The sequence below is a fragment of the Bidens hawaiensis genome, unplaced genomic scaffold, assembly GCF_021521415.1.
Source record: "Bidens hawaiensis isolate Kalapana, Puna unplaced genomic scaffold, B.hawaiensis_p1.1 tig00012724_1, whole genome shotgun sequence".
NCBI lineage: Eukaryota > Viridiplantae > Streptophyta > Magnoliopsida > Asterales > Asteraceae > Bidens > Bidens hawaiensis.
Window position 1 is genome coordinate 57,271 of NW_027492052.1, and position 18,671 is coordinate 75,941.

The 18,671-nt window shown below is 33.0% G+C and overlaps 1 protein-coding gene and 2 pseudogenes across 1 annotated transcript; all 3 read left to right on the forward strand.

The window, feature by feature from the left end:
• Nucleotides 1-961: 961 nt before the first annotated feature.
• LOC143541901 (uncharacterized) lies at nt 962-8,268 on the forward strand. Its single transcript, XM_077034593.1, has 6 exons — nt 962-1,110; nt 2,856-2,999; nt 3,084-3,151; nt 6,927-6,977; nt 7,063-7,122; nt 7,848-8,268. Exons 1-6 carry the CDS (start codon nt 987-989, stop codon nt 8,187-8,189), a joined length of 789 nt encoding a protein of 262 aa, XP_076890708.1. The 5' UTR covers nt 962-986; the 3' UTR covers nt 8,190-8,268.
• A 2,215-nt stretch (nt 8,269-10,483) lies between these two features.
• LOC143541902 (anthocyanidin 3-O-glucosyltransferase 2 pseudogene) lies at nt 10,484-12,137 on the forward strand (annotated as a pseudogene).
• A 136-nt stretch (nt 12,138-12,273) lies between these two features.
• LOC143541903 (anthocyanidin 3-O-glucosyltransferase 2 pseudogene) lies at nt 12,274-13,896 on the forward strand (annotated as a pseudogene).
• Nucleotides 13,897-18,671: the final 4,775 nt, after the last annotated feature.

Consider the following 18,671-nt stretch of genomic DNA (forward strand, 5'->3'; position numbering starts at 1 on the left):
AAGATTTACCTTATAATATAAATAAAATACAAAAAATAGAACAATAAGTTTAAACTTTATCATAAATATTATACGCTCAAAATTTAATTGAAGGAAAAAACTAAAACGTTACATAAAAATAAAGAAAACAATAAAAAATAAAATATTAATATAAACTTAAAAACCGATGGAATGGTGGTTTATCGTTAAAGACAAAGTCTTTAAACATATGAATTTTGGGATGAAAAGGTATTGGGTTAAACCCAAAAATAAGGATGCAAACGAGCTGAGCCGAGCCCAACTCAAGCTTGACTAGGCTCGCGCTCAAGCTCGAGCTCGAGCTCGAAATCAACTTTTTTCGATCTTTATTTCCAAAGCTGGATTTTGGGAGGAAAATGTCGGTTCAACCCAAAAATAAGGGTGCAAACGAGTCGAGCCGAGCCGAGCCCAACCCATGCTTGACTAGGCTCGCGCTCGAGAACGGCTTGTTTCGATCTTTATTTCTGAAGCTCGAGCTCGGCTCGTGAGTAGTTTTTGAAACTCGAGCTCGGCTCGCTTATAAATTTTTATATATTTGTAATTATTTTATATATATTTTTTTCAAATATACTTTTACATATAGCATAATATATATATATATATATTTACTTAACTTTTTATCGACAGGTGTAAATAAACGAGTACCTTTTTAGGCCTGTGAACCGGCTTAAGCTAGTTTATTAAACAAAATTACTTTTAGACTCCTGCTCAAGCTCTTTTAAGCTTAATTCGATCGAACTTTTACACAAGCAACTCGATTTGTAAACTTTAAGTCGACATTTAAAAAAAAAATAGATAAAAACTTTAAAAAGTGGGTATAGACTATAGAGTGCCTGCATACAGTAGAACAAAAAAAAGGTAATAATTAATATTTGGGGCAAAATCCATATAAACCCTAAAATCCAAATTCCAAAATAATAATAATAATAATAATAATAATAATAATAATAATACAATCAAATTAATCAATGGGTAGCAGGGGTGACGTGACATACAGAAACCCATGTCTGACAATGCATCAGCCATGGGCTTCTTTGCTTGTTTACGGAATCAAACGTATTGAAGGTCGATCTTGGCCTTCACCAGTTACAGGTACTATTAACTTTGTTTAGAATAAATTGATTGATTGATTGATACTATTTGTATTATTATTATTATTATTATTATTATTATTATTATTATTGCTGTTGTTGAAGCTGTTATTTTGTAATAATGTTGTTTTGGAAGTTGTGTGAAAATTAGGGGTGTGTACGGTTCGGTCCAAAAATGGTAACTTTTTCGGTTTCCGTTTTGGTTTTGGCTTTTTTTGGTTCGGTTTTGGGCTAAAACGGAAACAAAAACAGAAACTCCGGTTTTTTTAAAATTTGAAAACAGTTGGGCTTTAGTTTTTTTTTTTTTGGTTTGGTTCGGGTTTGGTTTGGGTCGGTTTTGGGCTAAAACGGAACCCAAAACAGAAACTTTGGTATTTTTAAATTTGAAAAAAGTTGGGTTTGGTTTGTTTTTTTTGGTTTTCGGTTCGGGTTTGGTTCGGTTCGGTTTTGGGCTAAAACTGAACTGAACTGAAAACAAAAGCTTCGGTTTTTGAATATTTGAAAATTGCTTGGTTTGGGGTTGGTTCGGTTTCGGTTTGGACTAAAACTGAAGCAAAAACCGAAACTTTGGATTTTAAATTTTTACGGAATCAAACGTATTGAAGGTCGATCGTGGCCTTCACCAGTTACAGGTATTATTGAAATCTTATAACTTTAAAGTTTTTTTAGAACACATATTGATACTATTTGTTTTGTATTATTATTGTTGAAGCTGTTATTTTGTAATAATGTTGTTTAGGAAATTGTGTGAAAATTAGGGGCGTGTACGGTTCGGTCCAAAAAGGGTAACTTTTTCGGTTTCCGTTTGGGCTAAAACGGAACCAAAAATAGAAACTCCGGTTTTTGAAATTTTGAAAACAGTTTGGTTTTACTTTTTTTGGTTTTCGGTCTGGGTTAGGTCGGTTTTGGGCTAAAATTGATCGAATACAAAATCTTTGATTTTTGAATTTTTGAAAATTGCTTGGTTTGGGTTTGGTTCGGTTTCGGTTTGGGTAAGTTTGGGCTAAAACTAAGCCAAAAACTGAAACTTTTGTTTTTAAATTCTTGAAAACCTTTCGGTTTCTTCGGTTTGGGCTGGTTTTAGGCTAAAACCGAAACTTTGGTTTTTAAATGTTTGAAAATCTTTCAGTTTTGGTGTTTTCGGTTTGGGCTGGTTTTGGTCTAAAACCAAATAAAAAAGCGAAACTTCGGTTTTTGAATTTTTGAAAACCGTTCGGTTTTTATTTGGGTTTTTTTTCGATTTTTTGCCATATGAGCTTGAAAATTTTGGGTCGAAAAAGAGTTTGACCCAAAATAATGAATTTGGGTCTGAATCATTTTGTTAATTAATAATTAATTGATTATTATTCATACGCGCTAAAATATTTGAGTTATTTATTTATTAAATTCATATAAATTACTTAAAATAAAAGATGAAAATTTATAAATTTGGCTCGGTTCAGTTTTTACGGTTTTTGCTAACACATACAACCAAACGTCAGTCTTTGTTTTTATTCGGTTTTTCGGTTTCATGCACACCCTATGAGTTCATCACTTAATCTGGTCAATAAAGATGCGATTTCGAGATTTCAATACTAAGCTTGTTGATTTTGAAGTGTATATATTGCATTCTTAAATCACATTAAATTTTGTTGTTAATATATTTTTTCACAAGTGATGCAAAATGTACCTAAAAACTGTCATAACTAACTGTTAGTCTGTTACTATTAAATGTCCTTATTTTTTGTTTGTGTAAACGTTTCGAAGGTCGCCTTTGGATTCATGCTGCTGGTAAGATCCCGGATCCTGAAACGATCAAAGCCATGGAGGATTTCTACAGACAAATATACGCGTTAGATGGAGTTACCGATCTCAAGTTCCCAGAACATTATCCGGTTTCAAGGCTGCTAGGTGTATATATTTTTTGTGCATTTAACTTATTATTTTTTGTTTTTGTAATTTTATCAAAACATGCAAATTGTATTGTTTACGTAGGTTGTGTCGAAGTGGTTGGATGCGTTAAATGTGAAGAACTTACATCATGGGAGGATGTTCCTCAAGGGGTATGCATCTGTACTCTGTAGTTGACTTTTTATAGTCAAATGATATAATTGGATCGAGCTCTTTTTATAAAGTTTGAGCTCGGCTTGTAAGTTGTATTTTCAAGCTCAGGCTCGACTCGTTTATTATTTATTAATTAACTAGGTTAGCTACCCATGTAGCACACGGATTAAATAAATAATTTTATGCAAATAATAACACAATGTAAAATACAAAAAATATCTTCAAAAAATATAAAGATATATTATTACGGTAGAACAAATTACACAATTTGGAAATAAAAAGTTGTTACAAAATTCATAAATTTCAAAATATTTATTTGTACACAATATTTGTAGTTTTATTTATAACTTTACTTTCTATATCAAAACTTAATAGTTTCACATTGTTTCTGCTTTTAACTCTAGATAATGCAACACATAACTGATCATAAGCTAAAATAAATTGTCTAAAAAACAAACCAGCTATCTATAATGATTGACCTTAGCTTTTATTAATCTTCATTGCAAACAAAAATAAAGTGAAAAATTCATTATTTGAAATTAATTATTTTATTTAAAGGGTAGGATTTTTTTTAAGAACGAAGTTCCAATATTACTTCTGAATATGATTTCAGCTTCTGTAGCACGATTATCGTATATATTCATATGTAGTTTAGCTTCATTGCATAGACCAATTTTCTAGTTAATATTTTAAGCAACATAACATCGGCTATTATGGTTAACCTATGACTTGACAACCTAATATATTAAGGTCATTTAAAACATCATGAAACTAATATTTTCTTGTAACATATCATTTTATGTCTAATAGATACCATTTGAAAAATGGTAATATTTTCATCTCCCGAAAACAAGGATAACAATGTTTGCTAATTTCTTGAACGACCTCATTTTTTGGTGCAATTCGTTCACTAAAGAAATATATATTTTTTGAAATATTCAATAGTGGAAGGATATACAATGACAATTTGTCATATGATGAACAATGTGCTAATGTCTAACATTTTATTCCAAATATAAGAAGTTTTCTTATCCACTTGAAAACCAAAACATGTAGTCTAGTGTTTATATATATGTGAATTTTTAAGATGATGAACTTAACATAAATGATGAGTTGATTAAATAATCAATTAAAAAAGAAGTTATAAATGGTTATTTTTAAACCAAGCCGTGACCGAAACTCATTCTAATCATAAATTGTCTTTACTTGAACCATGTTTGATACTTTAACTAGATAAAGAAATCAGCACGTTTATATTAACATAAACACTCAGAATGCATCAATAGTGAATTTTCTTTTTAAGGGTTTGAAAGAAAAAAAAAACTTGTAATTAATTAAGTAAACAATCATATATATTTAATAAGTTAAAGTTTATTGAAATTTTAAATTTAAGTTAATCTTACCTTTTCATTCAATAATATCATTTCTTATAAAACATTAATATTAAATAACTAATATATAATAGATTTAAAACCTTAATTTTTGTAATCATTATTCAAAATCAACGTGAAAATTGATTACTTATAAATACATAATATTAATAACCAAATACAATATATTTATATATAACAATAACATGTTTATGTTGGTATTTAATTTTTTAAATTAAGAAAAAAATATTAAAAAGAGAAAAATGAAATGCAAAACTATTAATAAAGGAATTGTATTTAATATGAAAAAGAGGAGGGAAAATTTTTGTAAGGAACAGTTTGGTGATGACATGTGGCATTAGAAAGCTTTATTTATTATATAGTATATATATATTTTTTGAAATATTCAATAGTGGAAGGATATACAATTACAATTTGTCATATGATGAACAATGTGCTAATGTCTAACATTTTATTCCAAATATAAGAAGTTTTCTCATTCACTTGAAAACCAAAACATGTAGTCTAGTGTTTATATTTTTGTGAATTTTTAAGATGATGAACTTAACATAAATGACGAGTTGATTAAATAATCAACTAAAAAAGAAGTTATAAATGGTTATTTTTAAACCAACCCGTGACCGAAACTCATTCTAATCATAAATTGTCTTTACTTGAACCATGTTTGATACTTTAACCAGATAAAGAAATCAGCACGTTTATATTAACATAAACACTCAGAATGCATCAATAGTGAATTTTCTTTTAAGGGTTTGAAAGAAAAAAAAAACTTGTAATTAATTAAGTAAACAATCATATATATTTAATAAGTTAAAGTTTATTGAAATTTTAAATTTAAGTTAATCTTACCTTTTCATTCAATAATATAATTTCTTTAAAACATTAATATTAAATAACTAATATATAATAGATTTAAAACCTTAATTTTTGTAATCATTATTCAAAATCAACGTGAAAATTTTGATTACTTATAAATACATACTATTAATAACCAAATACAATATATTTATATATAACAATAACATGTTTATGTTGGTATTTAATTTTTTAAATTAAGAAAAAAATATTAAAAAGAGAAAAATGAAATGCAAAACTATTAATAAAGGAATTGTATTTAATATGAAAAAGAGGAGGGAAAATTTTTGTAAGGAACATTTTGGTGATGACATGTGGCATTAGAAAGCTTTATTTATTATATAGTATATATATATTTTTTGAAATATTCAATAGTGGAAGGATATACAATTGACAATTTGTCATATGATGAACAATGTGCTAATGTCTAACATTTTATTCCAAATATAAGAAGTTTTCTTATCCACTTGAAAACCAAAACATGTAGTCTGGTGTTTATATTTTTGTGAATTTTTAAGATGATGAACTTAACATAAATGATGAGTTGATTAAATAATCAATTAAAAAAGAAGTTATAAATGGTTATTTTAAACCAACCCGTGACCGAAACTCATTCTAATCATAAATTGTCTTTACTTGAACCATGTTTGATACTTTAACCAGATAAAGAAATCAACACGTTTATATTAACATAAACACTCAGAATGCATCAATAGTGAATTTTCTTTTAAGGGTTTGAAAGAAAAAAAAACTTGTAATTAATTAAGTAAACAATCATATATATTTAATAAGTTAAAGTTTATTGAAATTTTAAATTTAAGTTAATCTTACCTTTTCATTCAATAATATCATTTCTTATAAAACATTAATATTAAATAACTAATATATAATAGATTTAAAACCTTGATTTTTGCAATCATTATTCAAAATCAACGTGAAAATTGATTACTTATAAATACATAATATTAATAACCAATACAATATATTTATATATAACAATAACATGTTTATGTTGGTATTTAATTTTTTAAATTAAGAAAAAAATATTAAAAAGAGAAAAATGAAATGCAAAACTATTAATAAAGGAATTGTATTTAATATGAAAGAGAGGAGGGAAAATTTTTGTAAGGAACATTTTAGTGATGACATGTGGCATTAGAAAGCTTTATTTATTATATAGTATAGATTTATAAGCATTTATAATTATTTTTCTATATTTTGAGAAAAACCTTAAACGTGCCTAAGCTCCGCTTGAGCTCGTGTAGTACCTAAAACGAGCCAAAGCTCGTCTCGAGCTAGGCTGTGTAGTGTGAAATTAATACATAGAAGTCCAAAAGAAGTAAAAATTAAAATACACAAGGCTCGAGTTTGGGTTCGATAACTTAACGGGCTTTATTTTAGAGCCCGAACTCGAAAAAGCTCGGATTTTTTTGAGCTTTTTGTTGACGAGAGCAACTACATTACACAACATTTTTTAGTTTAATTACATGAACACCGATTTAATATTATTTATGTGTTATTCTTGCAGGTTAGGCTGGAGGGACAAACTGCTTTTTGTTGGCTATGTGAGCAACCACAGGTTCGCTTCTTGCTCGTTTATTAAACGATATTCGTTATCGTCATTTTTTAGTAACTAATATGCAACTTGTTTAACATATGTGCAGAAATTGCTTGTACCATTTGAAATGCGTGGATATCAAGGCGTCTATAACTTGGAAAAAAGGGTAACAATAAAATTTCTAGCCTGAATAATCTGGTTTTGTTAGTTATTTTTACGTTTTAGTCCATATGGTTTGACAAAAAAAAAAAAAAAACCTTTTTAGTCCAAAAGTTATAATTTGGCGTTTATGTTATTTATTGTGATTTCATTCTCATTTGATACGAGTAGGCGTGTGCATGGGTCGGTTCTGTTTGGTTTTGGACTAAAACAGAACCAAAAACTGAAATGTCAGTTTTTTTAGTTTTTGAAAACCGTTCGGTTTTATCATATGGGCTTGAAGCCTTTGAGTCGAAAAAAAAGTTGGCTAAAAATAATGAATTTAGATATTTTTGTTGGTTTTTAATTAGTTGATTATTATATTTATATATTTGGGCTTAAGTATTTATTTATGTTAAATTGTAGAATAAACTATTATAAACTACTTAAAATTTAGTATAAAAAAATAAAAATCTAAAAGTTCGGTTCGGTCTTTTCAGTTTTAGTTACACGCAAAACCGAAACCAAACAGAAATTTCAGTTTTTTTATAAACATGGAACCAACTGTTGGTTTTTGCTTCGGTTCGGTTATTTTGGTTTGGTTTTTACGGTTTCAGATCAATCTTTTCGGTTATACACACACCCCTAGAAACGAGAATGAAACCAGAGTGACGGAAAATGCCAGATTAACTCTTTCAGACTAAAACGTAATTTACGATTTTATTAATTTTTTTAATTTTGTTATTTATATAGATTCTTGAAGGAGCACTTAGAGGTCTATCTCCAGTTGAGCCACCAATGCGGGTTAAGTTTCCACTACCGGACCCACAAAACCCGTTATCTTTAAAGCCAGGGTCACTGGCCCACGGCCTTAAATACGGCCCAAACAAATCCAAACCGGACGAGGACTCGTCACCAAACCTTGCAGCAGCCATAGCCGGTGCACGGGCTGCTGCAACACAGTTTTCAAAGAAAAACTATGACCCGCCTGCAACGGGATTCCAAGGTCAAGGATCAAGGACAAGGAGTAACACAAGTTATTCAATGGAAGGCGGTCAAAGAGTAGAACCGCGCTGGCGTGTTAAGAATAGTTAATGTGTAGCATGTGTTTTGTGTAAGGAGTTTGGATGTATTTTTTTTGGCTGTTTTTATAAAATTTGGTGATGGTTCTATGTGTTAATAATTAGAGTTAGAACAATGTTTTGAAACCCGAACCGGGCGGTTTAGTGGCCGGATAATTTTTTTAAAACCGCTAGGAGTGGTTTAATAACATTAGGAGCATTCTTCAGATTTTTTTTACCAATTTCAGGTGGAAAAAAATGACCCGAGAACCGACCCATTTATAGTTCAGGTTGGTCGGGTTCAGGATACCGTGGTTGTTTGGTTTTCGGGTTTAAATGAAAAATGATAAAAAAATGTTTTTAACAAAATTATCATCAAAATTTTAACATTATATGATTATATGAAATATGTTATGATAAATTGATAATGCTCAAAAGTCAAACCATAATCCCAAACCTTTATATTCCAAATATCATAGCCTCCAAACTAGGGATCTCGGGATGGTACCGGTACCGACCCTGAAAATTCCGATATTGAAAAATTGAAATATTTGGTATCGGTATCGAAATGTTCGGTTTGGTACCGGTATTTCGTGTAAAATTTGGGAAATACCAGTACCGTACTGATACCGAAAACTAAAAACTTGGTACCGATTCGGTACCGAATTATGTAGCGGTGGTACCGGTACCGAAAAAGCTCATCCCTACTCCAAAACAAAACACATGTGAATTTAAAGGCAATAAATGCTAGGTTTTTTTTCTGATCGTTTTTTTTATCTAGGAAAAGGTGACCTGATAACCGACCCATTAAGGCTTGGGTTAGTTGGGTTCAAGTTTTTCGAGTATTTTCTAACTCGGTTAGATGACTTCGGATTCTGGTAAGATTTCGGGTAAAAATGATAGTTCTAAATAACATGACTTATGAATAATTTATTACATTGTAGATGCAAACACTACATTACCTGGTGCATTACATTAAGTTACTCATCAATTAATAAAATACATGATATATGAGGAATTGAAGACCATTTCACTTAAAAGTGGTCCATTTCTTGGTGACCAAGTTTTAGTGTTACCCACACCTTTGAATGATGATATTTTGGAGTTTAAATTAAGGAAAATTGGATTTTAATAATCCATATTGAATGATATTGGCCAATAATAATCCCTATTTATTTTATCGCCACTGGCGGTCCCAAATTCAAAAAAGTTGCCCCCCAATGGTCCCCCGTTAAAATGGACTTAACGACGTTATACTTTTTTCCGAATTTCAAACTAACTTTTTAGGGCTATTAATCGGAAGGAAGATGTGAGTCGAATGATATAAAACTTAGCTCCAAACAATGAGCCAAACAACTTGAATTTGGTTAATTGTAAGTTCAAACACCCGAATTGAAGTATTGTTTCGTCATTTTGAAGCACTGTTTTGAACTACGTTTACATCAATCGACTCGTATCCTCCTAACGATCAAAAGCCCTAAAACATTGGTTTGAAATTCAGAAAAACGCCGTTAAGTCAATTTTAACGGGGGACCATTGGAAACCAACTTTTTTAAATTTGGGACCGCCAGTGGCGATAAAATAAATAGGGATTATTATCAACCAATACCATTTAATAGGGATTATTAAAATCCAATATTCCTTAAATTAATGATGTTTTTTGTATGCATCTTTTAAAAAGTAGTAATATTCTATTGGTATTTGAATTATTATTATTACTATTATTATTTTATTAGTATTTTTATGGGAAAACTATATATAAGTAAGGATGAACATGTTTCACAGATACTGTACTGAACCGGTACTAACCGAACACAATTTGTACCGGTATCAATACTCATTTTTCATGTTTTTGATATCGGTACCATTCAGTTTCACTATATTTCAATATTTTCTATGGTATTGGTACCGATCGGTTCTAAACCAGAAAAATCGGTATGCTCTTCGGTACATGGTTTCACTCATTTTTAGTTTCGATATTTTTCGGTATGGTACCTCAGTACTGGTACTGTACCAATTACATCCCTACTATTAAGGCTTTGTCTGATTGTTTTTAAACAATTTTGTTATCACCAAACTGTAAAGTTAGACAAATTCGGCCACAAACCCAACTTTTAGCTAGTTCGGTTGGCATCGGTTAAATCAGAACTAGTAGACCTACTAGCTTTTAATGAGTGATAGTTATTAAGTTTTTAGAACGGAAAACTCACACACTTTAATTCTACTCATAAATCTATTTTTTTTACTTATAAAAAGACACCTTTAACTTTTAGCATTTTTTGAAACTATAACATAATAAAATATTTTTTGTGACATAAATATGGTCCCAAAGGTCATATGATTGAGTGATGCCAGCAATGCAATGAACTCAACAAATCAAAACTCTTATCTTATTTATAGACAATCAAACATAATCACATAAACAAAAGACAAGTACCTTAAAACTAGCCACCAATGTCTAACACACTTGCAAAGCTAGTATTCATCCCAGCACCAGCAGTAGGCCATATAATGTCCACCATGGAGTTGGCAAAATCAATCGTGAAACGCGAACAACGCCTCTCAATAACCGTTCTTCTCATAACCCCGCCATTCTCCGTCTTAGCTCTCACTAAATATATCGAATCGTTAGCTAAAAACACAAACGAACGAATAAAAATCGTCCAACTCCCTCAAGATCAAACACCACCGAAACTAGACTCCAAAGCCCCCTTTACGTCGTTTTATGCATACATCAATAGTCATTGCAAATACGTTAGAAATATCGTGGCGGACATGATAAATGAGACTAGTTTGGGTCGGGTAGTTGGGTTCGTTGTTGACATATCATCCACGGGCATGATAGATGTGGCTAACGAGTTTAATCTTCCGACATATGTGTTTTTCACTTCTAATGCTGCTTTTCTTGGCTTTAAGGTGTATTTTGAGACACTATGTGTGGAACAAAGCCAAGATGTTGTTCTTGAGCTAGCTAACTCGGAAGGCGAGTTAGTTATTCCGAGTTTTGTTAATCCGGTTCCAATGAAAGTTTTTCCGGAGTTGTATAAAAAACAAGATGGGATGAACTTTTTGGTGTGTGCTATTGGGAGAATGAGAAAGGCTAAAGGGATATTGGTTAATACGTTCTTGGAGTTGGAAACGCACACGATCAAGTGGTTTTTTGACACTGATTTTCCGCCTGTGTATCCCGTGGGACCCTCACTAAATCTAGACGGTGTAGCTGGAAAGGCCGATGATATGGATGTGATTAGGTGGTTGGATGGTCAACCGTCGTCCTCGGTAGTGTTGTTGTGTTTTGGGAGTATGGGTTGTTTTGATGAGGTACAAGTGAAGGAGATAGCATGTGGTTTAGAGCAAAGTGGTCAACGATTTGTGTGGGCCCTACGCCGGCCTCCACCGCAAGACCAATCATTTGAAGTGCTTCCTGACGATTATGATGACCCGAGAGCGGTTTTGCCAGATGGGTTCCTGGAGCGGACCTCGGGAATAGGGAAAGTGATTGGATGGGCCCCACAGGTGGCGTTGCTGGCACATGAAGCAATAGGGGGATTCGTGTCCCATTGTGGGTGGAACTCGATGCTGGAAAGCTTGTGGTTTGGTGTACCGACGGCTACACTGCCGATATACTGTGAGCAACAGATGAATGCATTTGAAATGGTGGTGGACTTGGGATTGGCGGTTGACTTGAAAATGGACTATAAGATCAACGTGTTTAATCCCGAGGGTTATATGGTCATTGTGACGGCTGAGGAGATAGAGAGGGGGATACGGCGTGTAATGGAGGATAACGAGGTGAGAGCAAAAGTGAAAGAGATGAGTAAACTAAGCAGAACAGCAATATCCGAGGGCGGTTCATCATACGCCTCAGTTGGTTACCTTGTTCAAGAAATCATGAGTAACATCATATGATATGAGTTAGAACATTATAATATCATCTTAGTTACTAATCTACAATTAATAATATTCTCATGTTTTCTTAACATATCTAATAAAATAACTTAACTTTGACCAAAACTTTATCATTTTTTATAGATAAATATTTATAATATAGTTTTGAAAAACACAATAATAAAAAAACAAAGCTATTTGATAGATGGGATCACATAATTTAATACTACTTGATAATGTACAAAATGGTCCCAATGACCATAACATTCATAGCAGCCAGCAAGGCAATGACCTCAACAAATCATATCTCTATCTTATTTATATGTAACAAGACATAATAACCAAATAAACAAACTCTAAAGTCTAAAGTCTAAAGTTTAAACTAACCATAAATGGCTAACACACTTGCAAATCTGGTGTTCATCCCTGCACCAGCAGTAGGCCACATAATATCCACTGTCGAGATGGCGAAACTATTAGTGAACCGCGATCAACGCCTCTTGATAAACGTTCTTATTATAAACCCTCCTTACTCTGTCTCGGCTCTAGCCACCTACATCAAATCATTGGCTAAAAACCCCATCGAACGCATACGATTTATTGAGCTCCCTCAAGATCAAACCCCACCAAAACTCGACTCCAAAGCACCGGTTACTTCCTTCCATGAGTTTATAACTAGTCATTGCAAATATGTTAGAAATATTGTGGCTGACATGATAAATGAACCTGGTTTCGTTCGGGTCGTTGGGTTTGTGGTGGATATAGTGTGCACAAGTATGATAGACGTGGCTAATGAATGTGATCTTCCAACATACGTGTTCTTCACGTCTACTTCGGCTTATCTTCGGTTTAACTTGTATATTGAGACACTATGTGTGGATCAGAACCAAAATGTTGTTGTTGAGTTGGCTAACTCGGAAGGCGAGGTAGCTCTTCCGGGTTTTGTTAATCCGGTTCCCACGACGGTGGTTCGAGCGGTTTGCCAGTTAGATGAGGGGTTGGATTTTTTGGTGTGTTCTTTTAAAAATTTGAGAAAGGCTAAAGGGATCATGGTTAATACGTTCTTGGAATTGGAAACACAAGCGATCAAGTCATTTCCTGACACCAACTTCCCGCCTGTGTATCCGGTGGGACCCGTACTAAATCTAGACGGGGTGGCAGGAAAAGCTGATGACATGGATGTGATTAGGTGGTTGGATGGTCAACCGCCATCCTCGGTGGTATTGTTGTGTTTTGGGAGTATGGGAAGTTTTGATGAGGTCCAGGTGAAGGAGATAGAACGTGGTTTAGAACAAAGTGGTCATCGATTTGTGTGGTCCCTACGTCGACCTCCATCATTAGACCAATCGTCAGAAGGGCTCGCTGATAATTATGACGGGGTGTTGCCAAATGGGTTTTTGGAGCGCACTATGAGAATAGGGAAAGTGATTGGGTGGGCCCCACAAGTGTCGTTGTTGGCCCATGAAGCGGTGGGAGGGTTTGTGACACACTGTGGGTGGAACTCGATACTAGAGAGCTTGTGGTTTGGTGTACCAATGGCTACGTGGCCATTGTATGCTGAGCAACAAATGAATGCGTTTCAAATGGTGATGGAGCTGGGATTGGCGGTTGACTTGAAATTGGATTATAAGATCGACATGTTTAATCCTAGTGCCAATACTGTCATTGTCACGGCCGAGGAGATAGAAAGAGGTATAAAACGAGTAATGGAGGATAACAAGGTTAGAGCAAAAGTAAAAGAGATGAGTAAACTGAGCCGGGCAACCGTGGCTTCGGGTGGTTCATCATATGCTTATGTTGGTTACCTTGTTGAGGAAATCATGAGTAACATCATTTGACTTCGAATTTTGTATTAGTTACTCTTAATTATATTTTAATATATTTTTCTTTCCTCAACTAAAGATGGGCCAAAGGGGGTTGCGACGCAGCTTGTTGCTCGTTTGCCTGCCACTTTATTGTAATTGCTTTGTAAAAAAAAAATTAATCATATTTTGGTATCATGCCCTTTGGCGAAAGTTATTTGGAACTAGGTATGTATTTGGCTTAAAATCCCTGCTCCAGCGGGGTTTTCTTCGATACGAGATATGTTGAATTTGGGTTCGGAAATCACGAGTGTTGAAAAACAAAAGGCGTTTCAGGTGGTTTTTCTAACCACACTCTAGAACCTATGGAGGTGTAGGAACGAGACGATCTTCAATAATAAGCATACCCGAGATGTCTTTATCTTGGAGATGATCAAGTAAGACAATTAATAGATTTTGGTTGAAATCTAGATCTAATATTTTAATAAAATTGTAATTATTCCTGTACTTCTTGTAGTTTTGCTTGGTTTTGGTCCGTTTTGGGTCAAAATTTAGGTCTTGTTCATAAAAAAAACAAAAAAAAAAACGTAAAATAAAAAATGCAAACGTAAAAAACATTGTTCATAAAAAATGCAAAATGTAAAATAATTAAAATGTTTCCCCCATCATCCTTGTTCATAAAAAAAACAAAAAAAAAAACGTTTTGTACTGGTTCAGGTTTGAGTTTTTCGAGGTGGAGGGGCGAGGGTTCGGTTCGTTTTTTTTTTCATTTCGGTCGGTTTCGGTATCTGCTCGGTTTCAATGATTTTGATTTCGATTTCTCGGTTTCAGTGTTGTTTTGTTTTAGTCAGTTTTTTCGGTTTCATTTCGTTTTTTTTGTTTCGTTTCGATTCATTTATTTTATTTTGGTCGGCTACGTTTCAGTTTTTTTTGTTTCGTTTTGGTAAGCTTTTTGATTGCATTTCGCTTTTTTTTTATTTCGTTTTGGTCACTTTTTCGGTTTCATATCGGTTTTTTTGTATCGTTTTGGTCATTTTTCTATTTCGGTTCAGTTTCGTTTCAGTTTTTTTTTTTTTTCGTTTGGTCGGTTAGGTGTTTTTGATTCGTTTTGGTCCGGTTTTTAACTTGCATTTACTTTTTTTATGTTTCCTTTTGGTTAGTTTTTCAGTTTCAATTCGGTTTTTTGTTTCGTTTTGGTCATTTTTCTATTTCGGTTCAGTTTCGTTTCGGATTTTTGTTTCGCCTTGGTCGCTTCATTATTTTTGTTTTGTTTTGGTCAGATTCCAGTTGCATTTCGCTTTTTTTTTGTTTCGTTTTGGTCGTTTTTCTATTTCGGTTTAGTTTCGTTTTGTTTTTTTTGTTTTGTTTCGGTCGATTCGGTGTTTTTGTTTCGTTTTGGTCGGTTAGGTGTTTTTGTTTTGTTTTGGTTCGCTTTTTAGTTGCATTTCACTTTTTTTTTGTTTCGTTTTGGTGAACTTTTCGGTTTCATATCGGGTTTTTTGTTTCGTTTTTGTCATTTTTCTATTTCAATTCAGTTTTGTTTCGGTTTGATCAATTCGATGTTTTTGTTTAGTTTTGTTTAGCTTTTCGGTTGCATTTCGCTTTTTTTGTTTCGTTTTGGTTAGTTTTTCGGTTTCATACCCCTTTTTTTGTTTCGTTTTGGTCGTTTTTCTATTTTGGTTCAGTTTCGTTTTTGTTTCGTTTTAATCTGTTCGGGGTTTTTGTTTCGTTTTGATCGTTTTTTGGGTTTCAGATGAGTTTTGTTTCGCACGTGATAGTTTGGGTATTTTGAATTAGATAAATTTTGGATAACTTGGATATTTTGTTTTGACCTATTTTAACCTATAAATGAAACTCACTTGTATATTTTCAACCTATCCTGACCCACTTGAAGAATTTTTATGATCCATCCTAACCCATTTTACTTTTATAGTTTATCCATCTTAACCCAAAACAATCCATTTGGGTTGGGTTTGCCACCCTTACCATTAGAGGTGGCAATAGGAGTGGGTTGGGTTGGGTTGGGTTGGGTTGGATTTGAGTGATGGGTCAGGATGGGTATGGGTCAGGATGGATTTTTAAAATAGAGGGTTAGGATGGATATGGGTCAAGATGGGTAAAACTAATCCATCTTGACCCAAGTGAAGGTTGACATACAAAGGGTTTTAAAAACCACTCAAAAAAATATTCAAAAAAACTATTAAAAAAATAATAACTCAAAATATAAATAAAAAATGCAAAATGTAAAACAACAAAAATGTTTCCCCCATCATCCTCCTTCAGAAAAAAAAAAACTTTTTGTACCGGTTCAGGTTCGAGGTTTTCGGGGTTTTTTTCGGTTCGGTTTTGTTTGTTTTCATTTCGGTCGGTTTCGGTATCTACTCGGTTTCAATGATTTCGGTTTCGATTTCTCGGTTTTTTTGGTTTCAGTGTTGTTTTGTTTTAGTCAGTTTTTTCGATTTCATTTCGTTTTTTTGTTTCGTTTCGTAACATTTGTTTTATTTTGGTCGTCTAAGTTTCAGTTTTTTTGATTCGTATTGGTAAGTTTTTTGATTCCATTTCGCTTTTTTTTTTATGTTTCGTTTTGGTCAGTTTTTCGGTTTCATATCGGTTTTTTGTATCGTTTTGGTCGTTTTTCTATTTCGATTCAGTTTTGTTTTAGTTTTTTTGTTTCGTTTGGTCGGTTCGGTGTTTTTAATTCGTTTTGGTCCGGTTTCTAAATTGCATTTAGTTTTTTTTATGTTTCCTTTTGGTCAGTTTTTCAGTTTCAATTTGGTTTTTTTGTTTCGTTTTGGTCGTTTTTCTACTTCGGTTCAGTTTTGTTTCAGTTTTTTTGTTTCGTTTGGTCGGTTCGGTGTTTTTGATTCGTTTTGGTCCGGTTTCTATATTTCATTTAGTTTTTTTTTTATGTTTTCTTTTGGTCAGTTTTTTAGTTTCAATTCGGTTTTTTTTGTTTCGTTTCGGTCGTTTTTCTATTTCGGTTCAGTTTCGTTTCGGTTTTTTTGTTTCGCTTTGGTCGGTTCAGTGTTTTTGTTTTGTTTTGGTCAGGTTTCAGTTGCATTTTGTTTTTTTTTGTTTCGTTTTGGTCGTTTTTCTATTTCTGTTCAGTGTCGTTTTGTTTTTTTTTGTTTTGTTTCGGTCGATTCGGTGTTTTAGTTTCGTTTTGGTCGGTTCGGTGTTTTTATTTTGTTTTGGTCCGCTTTTCAGTTGCATTTCGCTTTTTTTGTTTAGTTTTGGTAAATTTTCGGTTTCATTTCGGTTTTTTCGTTTCGTTTTGGTCGTTTTTGTATTTTGATTCAGTTTTGTTTCGGTTTGGTCGATTCGGTGTTTTTGTTTGGTTTTGGTTGGCTTTCCGGTTGCATTTCACTTTTTTTGTTTCCTTTTGGTCACTTTTTCGGTTTCATTCCCGTTTTGTTTGTTTCGTTTTGGTCGTTTTTCTATTTCGGTTCAGTTTTGTTTCGGTTTGGTCGATTTGGTGTTTTTGTTTAGTTTTGGTTAGCTTTTCGGTTGCATTTCACTTTTTTTGTTTCGTTTTGGTCAGTTTTTCGGTTTCATTTCTGTTTTTTTTTGTTTCGTTTTAATTGGTTCTGGGTGTTTGTTTCGTTTTGATCGTTTTTTGGGTTTCAGATGAGTTTTTTTTCGCATGTGATAGTTTGGGTATTTTGAATTAGATAAATTTTGGATAACTTGTTTAAACCCATTTTAACCTGACCCACTTGAAGAATTTTTATGATCCATCCTAATCCATTTAACTTTTAAAGTTTATCCGTCTTGACCCAAAACAATCCGTTTGGGTTGGGTTTGCCACCCTTAATCACCATACATACACCGATTTGAAAGGTGGCCACCATTCAACCTCTGGTGCCGTCTCTAGCCCGTTTCATGTATTTTTTTCACTTTTTTTATCTTGGTTTCCGATCAAATTAATAGGAGATTCTGAAGCCATCACCATCTCAGCAAACAAACTCTGTCATAAACGTCGAAGTCGTTCTCAATTACGCTTCAATTATCCAGATGGATATTAACAATCAAGAAGACAGGGCTTTTGTTCAGAATGCAAAAACGAGCATATTGGTGTTTTACTTACCTCGAATTGGTGTTCGAATCATATCAGCGAGCTTCGCCGGAGTTCTTGCAGCAAAGTACGGTGGGTTTTGAGAGTTGATGACGATAACGGCCTAACGGGACACAACTCCGGGAGTATTATTTGGTAACCAGTGGGAAACTAACTCCTTGGCCGTTGTTGGTAAATGAGTGTCTGAACTTGCTTATAATATTTTTAAAAGAGTGCATCTTCTTTATGGAAGACCCACTTGTCTCTTATGTTGGCTATGGTTTTTATTTGGTTTATGCACATCTAGATCTGGAAGATCGTGGGGAGGAGATGGTGATTTTAGGTGATGGTGGTGCCTGAGATGTTAGAAGTCGGTGGTGGCGGCTGGTGGTGGTGGATTAATTATTAAGAATATTTATTAAACAAATAGCACAAAGACTGATTAACCCTCATGTGTAACACACGTTACATGAGAAAAACTAACTGAGTTAGGGCTAAAGGACAAACGTTGTTAGATTTAGAAATGTAAAGGATAAATCATATCAATTTTAAAGATAAAGGATAACAAGTGAAATTTGATACATACATAAAGGACAATTTCTGTAATTCTGTCACTTTTTAACTGAACTTCTTAACCTTTTCTTTTGTACATTTTAAGTTTTGAACTAAACATTTCAGTTTTGTTCAGAATGTTTTAACACAATAATTTAAACCCTAAATAAAGCTCAATTAAGTGTATTATTATGCAATTTCATAATCGATTGATGATTTT